The sequence below is a fragment of the Vombatus ursinus genome, unplaced genomic scaffold (assembly GCF_900497805.2).
Source record: "Vombatus ursinus unplaced genomic scaffold, bare-nosed wombat genome assembly UNPS02014286.1, whole genome shotgun sequence".
NCBI lineage: Eukaryota > Metazoa > Chordata > Mammalia > Diprotodontia > Vombatidae > Vombatus > Vombatus ursinus.
Genome location: NW_020954064.1, coordinates 13,634 through 27,580, shown reverse-complemented (window position 1 = coordinate 27,580; position 13,947 = coordinate 13,634). Strand labels below are relative to the sequence as shown.

The window sequence follows — 13,947 nt, the reverse complement described above, 5'->3', positions numbered from 1 at the left end:
AGAGATTCACAAACATCATTTTTTATGCTTAAGTTTTGGAAGTTTCCAAGATAAAGGAAGCAGGTGCAGAGTTTCTGGGCAAGACAGTCCTGAGACACTCTTAATCTCAGACTCTGGTCAACCTATTTGTTTGATTTGCACCCAAGAGGCATGAAGATAGCCCTCCTCTTCTAACCCATCCATAGGGAACAAACAGAATAATATCCAGGAGGCAAAAGTGCCCCATATATATGCCCGGCTCTTTCTAGCTTTTGCCTTTGTTCTAAAGAGAGGCCTGCTATATATCTCACATTCTACTTTTCCAAGTGAGGGGGACTGTTGAAAGTTTGAGCATCTTTAGGAAAGAAAAATCTTTAGCAACAGAGAAGGTGCCTACAGTTGCATGAACAACAACACCCAGTCACCTTACAGTGCCTTGGCTCCTCAGAGATCTGGGATGTTGGCCATAGGCCTGGGGAAACTAAAGCACTTGTTCTCCAGGTCATTTGTGCTCCTGCTCTTGCAGCTTTCTCTTTCTGAGTATCACATGGAGAAGAGTCCTTGTCATATAAAAAGAGCTTACAGTCCCACCTATAGAAAAGAAGGTGACCTAGTGATCGGGGGCTTCTTCTCCTTGTTTATGAAAATACAGCATCATGTGAACAGGTTTTTCTTCAAAACTCCCATTTGGTTCGCTGCAGATTCAAGGTGAGTGGTTTGTTTTCTGATTTATGAAATATTTACCCCTATTTCTGACTGACTGGTTTGTTGGGAGAGTTGTGTTTCACTTAGCCTCACAGCTTTGTTTTAAATAAAGCCTTGGGTTTGAAAATTTCTAGAAACCTGGTGTCAGGAAGCTGATAAAGTAAAGGTTTTATTAATGTGCAGTGCAGCAAGCAGAGAAATGGGGACTATCCATACCCACCCTGTATGGCATTATAAACGGACAGAGATTCATCTCCACAGATAATAAAAACTCACCCAGTTAAAGCATGAGGAAGACACATCAGGGAGAAAATACATTCAAAGTTTGGGTTCAAGTGGCAAACAACATTCCCTAACATTGGGTTTGATTGACAACCTGTTATCAGTGCCATATATGGGAGGAAAAATTCCTTATTGGATCCATATGTGATGAAGAAGTTCTCAAGGTCACTTATCAACGGTAGGTTTAGGTGAGGTTTGGGTAGGGGGAGTTTCTGCATCTTTATACAACAAACTTGGGGAAGGGTTTAATGTTAACTATCTTAGGCACTAGAAAAGAGAATAAATTCAGAGTACTCCAGTCAATCCAGGGTTTCACCCAATACAAAGCTTTGAGCCTCATCTGCCTGACATCAGTGGAAAAGACAAAATCTTTGCTTACAAATTTTGATGAGTTTTAGGACCACTTGATCTAAGTCACTCCATACTGGAGTTCTATCATTATAAGTATAACATTCAAATATATCTAAAACACCAAATAATATAAAGTTTACAATGACCGCAAGTGCCACGTTTAGAATACCATTCACAAGGTTCATTAATTCCACTGAGTTTTCAATCCTTTTATGTCTAAGAAATATAAAGTATAGGACAATTTCTCTCAAATGTACAATCAGAACTTGGTGTGCATGCCATTAACAAATGAAAAATGACTCTGGTATTAAGAATTTTTTCTATTTACTATCATTGCAATGTTGCCTATATTTGAGATAAACATTTGTGCAAATAATTCCTCCTCTCAGTAATGAGACTGCTCCTTTTGAAGGTTTAGATCCCAGAATGCAATACAATCTTTTCAATTCTCATTATGCCCAGTCCTTTTACTTGGCTTTCTTTCCTCCTATTTCTTAAGCCTCTGATGGTTGTGAAACCTTAGAAGGGGACATAGTGATTGGACCTGGTTTAGGAATTGTCCTTGGGAGATCATTACAATAAAGTCAGTGATAAAGGCATAGGTCTCTCTTCTAAGATATCTCCTAATTGAGGTGTGTGAAATGCACTACATTTCTGGTTCCTTCTGTATGTCTTATGTATTCAATACGTGAAGTTTTGCTAAGATCTGAACATGGGAAGTCTCTGACAACTATTTCCATAACTCTCATTTAATTCTTTTCCATTTTGCATATTAGGTTATTCTTTCCTCAAAGTTCTCCTTCTCAGTCCTTCCTCTAATTAAATATCCATGGTTAATTTCTTTATTTCTGCTAGAATTTCTTCATTTTGTCTTTATTCTGATCACACATCTACTCTGCAAATGGAGAAGATACTGCAGCAATCACATGAGTAAAGTATATCTTGAAAGTATTAACTGTTAGAATTTTCCTTTTCTAAAAGTCAAAAAAGGTTGTTACTGATGAATTTTTTTGTATACACTGGGAAGAAATTCAGGCATTTCAAGTGAAATGACTCAAGTATCATCTTTTCCAAGGACTTGGTGAAAGACAAGATAGCAGTTCATCAAATTAGCAGATGGCACAGATCTAGAAGGGTTTGATAAAAGATGCCATAAGAAACTCAGGACACTACACAATCTTGAAAGGCTCAAGGATGGCATCGAATCAAGTCACACACAACTTAATAGTGATAAACATACTCTTCATTCTGCCTTTCTAATCAACAACATAAGAATACTGAGGTGTGGTCACGATTAGAAGAAGTATTTCAGAGTTGTAATGAACTTTTAAGTGATTCATTTTTTTAACTTAATAGTATTTTTTCCAATTACATGTAAAGATAGTTTTCAACATTCATTTTTGTAAGATTTCGAGTTCCACGTTTTTCTCCCTCCCTTCCCTCCATTCTCTCCAAGACAGCGTGCAATGTTATATAAGTTATACATGTACAATCATGTTAAACATATTTCCACATTCATCATGTTGTAAATGAAGAATCAGAACAAAACAGCAAAACCACAAGAAAGAAAAAACAAATTGAAATAGTGTGCTTCAATCAGCATTCAGATTCCATAGTTCTTTCTCTGGATGTGGATAACATTTTCTATCATGAGGGAATTGTCTTGAATCATTGTATTGCTGAGAAGAACTAAGTCTATCACACTTAATCATCACAGATTGTTGCTGTCACTGTGTACAATTCTGCTGGTTCTGCTCACTTCACTCAGCATCAGTTCAAGTAAGTCTTTCCAGGTTTCTCTGAAAGCTACTTGCTCATAATTTCTTATAGCAGAATAGTATTCCATCACAATCATGCACCACAACTTGTTCAGCCATTTCCTAATTGATGGGCATCCCCTCAATTTCCAATTCTTTGTCACCACAAAAAGAGCTACTTTAAATACTTTCATACATGTAGGTCCTTTTTCCCTTTTTTATGATGTCTTTCTTAAACCAAACTAGTAGTGGTATTGCTGGATCAAAGAGCATGCACAATTAATTTTTGTGCTTCCTTTTCAAAGCTGTTGTCCTTTTTTTTTACATAATTCTCCTGCATAACTCTTAAGTCTTTTTCCAGTTTTTCTTTTACCTCTCCTATTTGGTTTTTAAAATCCTTTTTGAGATCTTTCAAGAGAATTTTTTGGGCTTGAGACTAATTCATATTCCCCTTTGACATTGTTGTCCTCTTCTGAGTTTGTGTTTTGATCTTCCCTATCACTATAGTATTTTTCTATGGTCAGGGCTTTTTTCTGTTTCTTGCTCATTTTCAACCAATTTCATGACTTTTAAAATTGATCTCTGCTCCTGGGACACAGGAGCTTCTCATGCTGGGGATGAGAAGTCAGTTCACTAGATTTCCACAATGGGTCTTTGGGTGCTTACAGTTTGCCCACTGCAAGGGGCATAGCCCGTTCTACTCGTGTTGGTTGTGGCTGTGTTCCAAGGCTTGTAAGTGGTCTTCTACTCTGGGGCTGGAGGCTTCACAGCCAGCCTGCTGAGCCAGGACCAAGGGCCCTTGGTCGCCGATCTGTGCAGCAGCTAAGTGCTTCCTGCTGGCTTGCTCAGAGACCTTCTGCACTGGGCTGAGCTCCTCGCCTCCCAGCCCCAAAACCAATGGAGACAGACATTTCCTGAAGTCCTTCCAAGTTATCTGAAGCTGGAAAATTCTTTCACTCTGTCTTTTTGTAGGTTCTGTCACTCCAGAATCCATTTACAGACTTGATTTAATGTTGTTTCTTAGGGGACCTGGGGAGAGCTCAGGCAACTTCAGAGCTTCTCTACACCATCTTGGCTCTGCCTCTTTTAAGTGATTTAAAGAGATGAATGTTCTATTACGAAGAATGTGATGGTCCCTCAGTACAAGACACTACTGCAAAGCTATCCATACACTGCTTCCCAAGTGACTGCTGATTCTTCTTTCCACAGCAGCTATTCAAAATCTTCCCTTGCATTTGCCAACTTCTAAAATCACCTCATTCTCCACATTCTCAGCTGAGGATATTGTCTTAAAATACACTGACAAACAGAAGCCATAATTTTGATCTGTTCCTTCCCTTTGCTCTATATTCATTTTCATGTCTCAGAAATCCAAGTTTCATTAAAATTTCAACTCATTTGACATGAAGTCTTTTTTGCTCCCCCTGAGCTGTTAGTGACTTCCTCCACACCATATTTTGTCACCATGTCTGTAATTTAATGTACTTTTTGCTAGTTAGAGTGTAACTTCTTTGAGGACTTTTTTTTCCACTTTTGTCTCTAAACTGACATGACTTGCAAATGCCTGAACTCTAGCAGGGGCCTCATAAATGCTTCTAAGCTTATTGAAATCACTTGTTAATCATTTCAATCTCTGCTTCTTGGGAACTCCAGTTTTTGTCTTTCAGTTTACTACATTCTGAGTTTAAGACTATTTATTTAACTTCTCTTCCTCATTCTCATTGTCTTCACTGCAGCCTTTGGCACTGCTGATCACTCTCTCTTCCTGTGTGCTCTCTTCTCTCAGGGATTAGGAAGCAGTTTTCCCCTTTTCTCCTTTTTTTTTTTTTACCGCTCCTTCTCTTTCTCCCTTATTGGATCCTCTTCAGATCACACAGTCTACTATAGGTGTTCCATAGGGATCTGTCTCTAACTCTCTCTACTACTTCATTTGGTTATCTTATCAGGTCCTATGATTTACATAGCATGTCTATGCTGATGATTCTCATATTTACCTATCCTTGCCCTGACTCTGCTGATATCACATCTCATATTACCAATGGCCTTTATTTTTTAATTAATTCATTTTAGTTTTCAACATTCACTTCCATAAGCTTTTGAGTTTTACATTTTCTCCCCCTCCCTTTCCTCCTCCCTCCCCAAGACTGCATACAATCTGATATAGGCTATACATATGCATTCATATTATGCATATTTTGTATTAGTCATGTTGTAAAGAAGAATTAGAACCAATAGGAGGAATCATGAGAAAAAAGAAACAAAACAAAACAGAAGAAAATAAAAACAGCAAATAATATGTGTCAGTCTGCAATCAGACTCCATAGTTCTTTCTCTGGATGTGGATAGCATTTTCTATCATGAGTCTTTTGGAGATAGCTTAGATCCTTGTATTGCTTAAAAGAGCTATGTCTATCAAAGTTAATCACTGCACAATGTGGCTGTTACTGTGTACAATGTTCTCCTGCTTCAGCTCACTTCACTCACCATCAGTCCATACATGTCTTTCAGGTTTTTCTGAAGTCAGCCTGTTCATCATTTCTTATAGCACAGTAGTATCCCATCACATTCATATACCACAATTTGTTCAGCCATTCCCCAATTGATGGGCATCCCCTCAATTTCCAATTCTTTGCCACCGCAAAAAGTGCTGCTATAAACATTTTTGTACATGTGGGTCCTTTTCCCATTTGTATGATCTCTTTGGGATACAACCTTAGAAGTGGTATTGCTGGGTCAAAGGGTATATATATTTTATAGCCCTTTGGGCATAGTTCCAAATTGCTCTCCAAAATAGTTGGATCAGTTCACAACTCCACCAACAATACATTAGTGTTACAATTTCCCCACATCTTCTCCAACATTTATCATTTTCCTGTTTTGTCACTTAGCCAATCCAATAGGTGTGATGTGGTACCTCATGATCATTTGGATTTACATTTCTCTAATCAATAGTGTGTTAGAGCATTTTTTCATGTGACTATAGATAGTTTTAATTTCTTCCTCTGAAAACAGCCTGTTCATATGCTTTGACCATTTATCAATTGGGAAATGACTTTGTATTCATATAAATTTGACTGAGTTCTCTATATATTTTAGAAATGAGGCCTTTATCAGAGACCTGGTTGCCAAAATTCTTTCCCAGTTTTCTGCTCCCCTCCTAATCTTAGTTGCATTGGCTTTGTTTGCACAAAAACTTTTCAATTTAATGTAATCAAAATTATCCATTTTGCATTTGATAACGTTCTCTGTCTATTGTTTGGTCATAAATTTGTCCCTTTCCATAGATCTGACATATAAACTATTCCTTGCTGTCCCACTTTGCTTACAGTATCAGCCTATAGATCTAAATCATGTACCTATTTTCTTTTATCTTGGTACACAATGTTAAATGTTGGTCTATGCCTAGTTTCTACCATGCTATTTTCCAGTTTTCCCAACAGTTTTTTTTCTCAAATAGTGATTTCTTATTCCAGAAATTGGGGTCTTAGAATTTATCAAATAACAGATTACTATAGTCATTGACTATTGTGTCTTGTATAGCTAACCTATTCCACTGATCCACCACTTCATTTCTTAGCCAGCACCAAGTAGTTTTGATGATTGCTGCTTTATAATACAATTTAAGATCTGAGATGGCTAGGCCACCTTCCCTAGCATTTCTTTTCATTACTTCCCTTGATATTCTGAACCTTTTGTTCTTCCAGATGAATTTTGTTATCATTTTTTTCTACTCTATGAAATACCTTTTGGTAGTTTGATTAGTATAGTATTGAATAAGTAAATTAATTTAGGTAGAATTGTCATTTTTATTATATTAGCTCAGCCTACCCATGAGCAACTGATGATTTTTTTTTCCAGTTATTTAGGTCTGACTTTATTTGTGTGAAAAGTATTTCATAAGGTGTTCATATAGTTTCTGGGTTTGTTTTGGCAGGTAGATTCCCAAATATTTTTCATACCTACAGTAACTTTAAATGGAATTTTTCTTTCTATTTCTTGCTGTTGGGCTTTGTTAGTAATAGATTTATGTGGGCTTATTTTATATCCTGCGAGTTTGCTAAATATGTTTATTACTTCAAGTAGTTTTTTACTTGATTCTCTAGGATTCTTTAAGTATATCATATTGTCTGCAAAAAGTGATAGCTTTGTTTATTCTTTGCCTATTTTAATACCTTCAATTTCTTTTTCTTCTCTTATTGCTAAAGGTAACGTTTCTAGTATCATATTGAATAACAGTGGTGATAATGGACATTCTTGTTTCACCATCTATCTTACTGAAAATTCTTCTAGCTTATCCCCATTACATATAATAGTTGCTGATGGTTTTAGGTAGATGCTACATATCATTTTAAGGAAGATCCTATTTATTCTCTAATGTTTTTAATAGGAATAGGTGTCATATTATGTGAAAAGCTTTTTTCTGCATCTTTTGAAATAATTATGTGGTTCCTGTTAGTTTTGTTGTTGATATGACCAATTATGCTGATCGTTTTCCTAATATTCAACCAGCCCTACATTCCTGGTATAAATCCTACCTGGTCATAGTGTATTGTTCTTGTGATAAGTTGCTGTATTCTTTTTGCTAATATTTTATTTAAAATTTTTGCATCTATATTCATTAGGGAAATTGGTCTACAATTTTCTTCCTCTGTATTGACTCTTCCTTGTTTAGGTATCAGTGCCATATTTGTATCATAAAAAGAATTTCATAGGACTCCTTCTTTGCCTATTTTCCCAAATAGTCTATATAGTGTTGGAATTAATTTTTCTTTAAATGTTTCATAGAATTCTTTTGTAAATCCATCTGGCCCTGGAGATTTTTTTCCTAGGGAGTTCATTGACGGCTTGTTCAATTTTTTTTTTCTGAGGTGGGGTCATTTAAGTATTTTACTTCCTTTTCTGTTAATCTGGGGAATTTTCAATAAGATTGTCAAATTTATTGGCATACATTTGGGCAAAATAATTCCTAATTATTGTTTTAATTTCCTCTGCATTGGTGGTGAATTCCCCCTTTTCATTTTTGGTACTGGTTTGGTTTTCTTCTTTTTTTTTAAATTAAATTAACCAAAGGTATATCTATTTTATTGGGGTTTTGATAAAAACCAGCTCTTAGTTTTATTTATTATTTCAATAGTTTTCTTAATTTCAATTTTATGAAGCTCTCCTTTGGTTTTCAGAATTTCTAATTGGGTATTAAATTGGGGATTTTTTAATTATTCTTTTTCTAGCTTTTGTAATTGCATGCCCAATTCATTGATCTCTTCTTTCTCTATTTTATTCATGGAAGCATTTGGAGATAAAAAACTGCCCCTAAGAACAACTTTGACTGTATCCCATAAGTTTTGGTATATTGTCTCATTATTGTCATTCTCTTAGATGAAGTTGTTGATTGTTTCTATGACTTGTATTTGACCCACTCATTCTTTAGGATTAGATTATTTAGTTTATAATTAATTTTAGTGTATCTTTCCATGGCCCTTTGTTACATATAATTTTTATTGCATCCTGATGTGAAAACGATGTATTTAATATTTCTGCCTTTCTGCACTTGTGAGGTTTTTATACCCTAGTACATGGCAAATTTTTGTCTAGGCACCTTGTACCGCTGAGAAAAAGATATATTCCTTTCTGTCCCCATTCAATTTTCTCCAGAGGTCTACCATATCTAAGTTTTGTAAAATTCTATTCACCTCCTTAACTTCTTTCTTGTTTATTTTGTGGTTAGATTTATCTAGTTCAGAGAGGGGGAGGTTGAGGTCCCCCACTGGTTTGGATTTTCTGTCTATTTCTTCATGTAATTCCCTGATATTCTGCTCTAAGAATACGGATGCTATACCACTTGGTGCATATATGTTTAGTAATGATATTACTTCATTGTCTATGGTGCCTTTTAGCAAGATTTAGTTTTCTTCCTAATCTCTTGAACAATACCTATTTTTCTTTTTGCTTTGTCTGAGATCTGGATTGTGACACCTGCCTTTTTTACTTCAGCTGAAGCATAATATATTCTACTCCAGCCTCTTACCTTTACCTCGTGCGTATCCCTGTTTCAAATGTGTTTCTTGGAAACAACATATTGTAGCATTATGGTTTTTAGTACATTGTGCCATCTGCTTGGCTTTATGGGAGACACCAACTGCCTTTTTGATAAAGGACCAGTGAGCAGCTTAAGTTCTGTACATCCCAAATGGAAATCATTCTCTTTTGCCCCTAAAATCTCACCCTCCTACTTTCCCTCTTACTGTCATTCACAAAATGATCCTCTAAAGCCCTCTGGCTCCCCGCCTTGGAGTGATTCTACATTTTTCTCTGTCCCTCTCGCCACATATCCAAGCTGTTGCCAAGGGCTGTCAATTTCAACTTGACAATGTCTCTTAAATATATAGCTCCATCTCTTTCTTTCTGTCTCTCTTTCTGTTCCTTTCTCTGTCTCTTTCTGTCTCTGTCTTTCTCTGTTTGTCTGTCTCTCTCTGCCTTTCTGTTTGCATGCTTTTTTTCCCATTAAGGTGTGATCTCTCTAAGGACAGGAATTTTTGTTGTTGTTGTTGTTTCTTTTTGTATCCTTCCTGTTTAGTATAGTACCATTTTAGTAAGTGTTGATTTATTGACTCCCTGGTTCTCAGTTATCCAACTTCTAAGAGAGCAATATTGTTTCCTTTCCTAAATAAGACAGGAAGAGGAACTGCAGGGCCAATAAATATACCCTGAAATTCTAAATTTTGAGAAGCTTCCTGCTTTAGCTCAGGTAGTTATTTCAGCAAGGATGAGATCAATATTTCTCCTTGAATCCTCCAAGGAAGACTCATTACATTTTTCTGAAAATCCTACTTTACAAAACGCATGTATTACATTTCCACCACAACATAAAATGTTAAAAATCATTACAAAATATCTGGAACCTATGTTATCAATATATTTCTCTTTTCCTTGCTAATATGTTTTGCATGGTCAAGAGGGCCATTAAATACATCTCCAAATTGCAAGTTCATAATTAGAAGCTCCTCTTTCTATATTTGCATGATAGTAAATCAGACAGCTTGGTTTGTTCAGTTCCGTTTCAAGATTAGACATATTCTAATGTCTAAAGCACATTATAATTTCTGTGTGTGTGTGTGTGTGTGTGTGCGTGTGTGTGTGCTTGAAAGAATTTTGGAGAATATTTAGTTAAAGTCTCTCATTTTCCAGATGTGGATATTGACATTCAGGGATGTGAAATGATTTACCTAGGACCATGCTGTTAGCAAATGTTAGGGGCAAGATTTAACATAGGAGTTCCTGACTCTATGTCCAATAGTTCATCCACTATGACAGTTTGTTCTTTCCACACCTATAGAGTTTGCCTGGTTCTTTATCTTTTTCTTCTCACTTTAGGATATTGTGCAAATGTTACCAACATATCCTCACTTTCCAATTTGCTGTGGATGAGATCAACAAGAACCCCCATTTGCTGCCAAACATAACCTTGCGATACCAGTTGCTCAATAACTTCCATCAAAACAGTCTAGCTGTGGAGAATTCCTTGATATGGCTGCCAGGGAGGGGTCCAACTGTCCCTAACTATAGCTGTGGCAAGCAGCCCAATTCAGTGGCCATCATTGGAGGGATGTCATCTCCGCTGTCCATGCCCATGGCCACCATTCTCAAATTTTATAAAGTTCCACAGATAAGGGAGCCCAATACTGTCACTCATTGTCATCCAATATGTTCTTTGTATTGAAAACAACACATCTCTTATAATCTGTTCCGGTGCAGTGTCAGTGATTCAATAAACAAGTATCAAGAAGTTCTAGGCATTGATCTGAAAAAAGAAGACTCATAAAAGGGCAAAACAGTCTCTTCCATCAGGGAACTCATTCTGTTCACTAGATGAGGTGGTACTATATTGGTTTAACTCTGATGGTTTTGAACTAAGTAAAAATTTGTCCAACTAATGTTCACTACACCCCCTACTAGGAGTTTGTATTTGTATAGAACTCAGAAGATTTTAGAGGGGAAAAAGATTTATCTTTTCCTCACCTCAGAAAATTCCCAGGGAAAGGGCTGTGTTCCTTTTTATTTTCCCTAAAAGGATAAATCTCTAGTCCTTTCCTTTAGCAGTCTGTGCTCACAGGCATCATTTAATTGTGTGTGTAGAGTGATCTTCCAATTTGAGCTGAGAATATGCCAGCTTCCTACATCTGTGTCTGGTTTGCCAAATATATGCTGTATCCCTTTAGAACAGAAATAATATATATATTCTATTCAAGTCATTTCTAAGAAATAATTTTTTATCAAGTGAATGTAAATAGCAATTGTTTCTGTTTGGGCCAGAAACCATGAAGGTCTGCCCCTCTCAGAATTTTTTTAACTAAGTAAAGAAGTCATTCTCTGCCTCATTCCCTTTTTTCTTTTTCTTTTGGTGAGGCAATTGGGGTTAAGTGACTTGCCCAGAGTCACACATTTAGTGAGTACTATGTGTCTGACCCCAGATTTGATACTTATTACAGGTCCTCCTGACTCCAGGGCTGGTGCTCCATGCACTGTGCCACCTAGCTGCTCTGATCTACCTCATTTCTTACCAAGCCTTAATCACTGAATGGGCATTGCCCCAGTCAAACTGAGACATTTTAAGGACCTTCGCTTAACAAGGACAAGGTCCCCCACTGCATCCATGGCCATCTCAAGGCATCCTCATCTGCATCTCCCCACTGTACCCAGATAGCTGCAGAGGAGAAAGTTAGCTGGTTACTTGGCACAGCTATCCCTAACTTAAATCCAATTCACTTTCATGTCGTGGAATCACCTCCATGATGTCATGGTCATCTTTGAGAAAGAATAAACAAACAACAGCAGCACTGGGACACACTGGACACACAGATATATTTACTATAACTGCAATTCTTGACCTCAAAAATGTTATGCCTTGGTTACCCTAGGGGATAACACATCAAAGGAGGCTTAAATGCAGGGATTTTCCATAAGATAGAGGTAGTTGTGAAGGGAATGGTGGAGAATAATGCTGGAAAGTTAGGCATTAGAGGTTCTAGGAGGAACTGACCTCTCAGTGGAAGTGGTGACCGAGGCAAACTGACCTTCCAGGATGAGAAGGCTCTTTCGTTGGAGATTCCCTGTTTAGTTCCACAAGGTTTCCACTTGGGAAGATAAAGAAGAGAGCTACTATGAGTTCACTAGTGTTCTTGCCAAAATGCCAGGAAGGGTTGAGAGAGGGAAATATTGATCCGTGGTATGAATCACTTCCTAGGAAGTTCTGAATCATCAAGGCCCAAACTGTCTTTCAAAGTTTCACAGGTTGAAATGGTAGCTGGCAGAAAAAGTCTCCTTATGCTTAATGGACCTAGTTTCATTGGCCTCTCCCCTTCACTCTCCATTAAACTCACGCATATAATGAAATCAGTTCTTAAAATTCTTGTGTTGTCAAAGGAGAACCACAATATTCATGTACTTAAACATATTGTGCTTCTTTCTTTTGCTTTCCTTTCTTTAAAATTTGTGAATAAGTATCTAGACAGAGAATAGAATAGTTTTTGAAGTTTTAAGTATTGAAAGTTTAAAGTTTCATCATTGGTCCCTTTATCCCCTAGAGTTGTTAATAGAAATAATAGTAGTAGCCAAGCCACATCTTGGAGCTAATCCAGTAGAACTTTGACCTGTTAATCAAGAAGAGACCGACTTCAGAGTTAGCAGATCTAAGTAAGGGAGTCACCAGTCCAAAAGGGTTTGTATCCCAAAATATTCTTTCTCCTCATCCCTTTAGAAGATTCCTTCTCACCACAAAGTGGCCTTTTTATCCTGGGCCTTCCCACAACCCTTAGAGTCTTCTTGGCCATTGGAGAGTTCCTGCCAGACCCTCATTTTAAGAAAGTGATCCAGGTAAACCATCCTTCATTGTATCAGCTCTGCTTCTGAATCTCCGGATTTCCACATTATGCCCAATGCCCATGAGGACCTTTCTCCCTGATCCTCTCCTCATTTTTTGTGCTTTTTTAGGGGTTATCCATCCCCCATGATATGATCATTATATGATCAGCTACCTAAGGGCATTGACTCTTCTTCTCTTCTTTTCTTTGTAGTTGTCCCAAGTTCTTGAAACAGTGCCAGGCAATTGATTTCTGGTTGTTTCAACCAGAAATTATATTTCTTCATGTGGGTCCCCTTTCTTATGCTCTCATGCAGCAATTTAACCAAATGCTACACAAAAATATGTTCCAGTTGTATTTATGTAAGGTGATGTTGTGGGGAGAGGGCTGTTCATACACTGTTTGCCTTGTAACAATACAACACTTGGAACTGTGGAAACAGACACGGCGATTTTTTTACTCTTCTAAAGGAAACACTGAGGATATAGAAGTGATTCTGCAAACAGAGAGTTTGTCAAGGAGTCACTCCCTGGCTCCAGGAGTTGGTGTTCTGATTTATGGATCAGGTATCTATTTAGTTGGCTCAAGCAGTCTGCTGACCTCATGTTCTTGAGCTATATTGGAATCAGCTGCTTTGGCTCTGGACTTTAGTGTTCTCTTTCAAAGACTATTCCCAGGGGACTTCTAAGGATTCTTCTAATTATTTGAATCTCACCATGTTGTAAGCTGTTCAATTCCATCTCTAGATTCTCATTCACTGAAGATCAGAATAACTTCAGGTACCATGTGCTCAGAGACACCTGGCAGTATAGGGGGTGAGGCAGGAAAGAACAGCCACTTCTTCTTCCCCATGCCTTTGGTCTCTGAACATTTCTTTCCTATATCAGCACCTGGGAGGGAAAAAAAATCCAAATGGCCAATGTAAGGGTGCTATCCATCTTACTGTATAACCTTGTTATATGATACCCGTCTTTGAATCCTATCTTCAAGCTTTCATATATACCCCGAACATCAAT

General features: G+C 37.3%; 1 protein-coding gene across 1 annotated transcript in view; it reads left to right on the top strand.

The window, feature by feature from the left end:
- The window catches only part of LOC114042180 (vomeronasal type-2 receptor 26-like), a 59,689-nt gene extending 55,677 nt beyond the window's left edge, over positions 1-4,012 (top strand). Inside the window, 2 exon segments of the mRNA XM_027860847.1 lie at positions 341-687; positions 3,862-4,012. Of these exon segments, the coding sequence (XP_027716648.1) occupies positions 341-687; positions 3,862-4,012 (498 nt within the window).
- Positions 4,013-13,947: the final 9,935 nt, after the last annotated feature.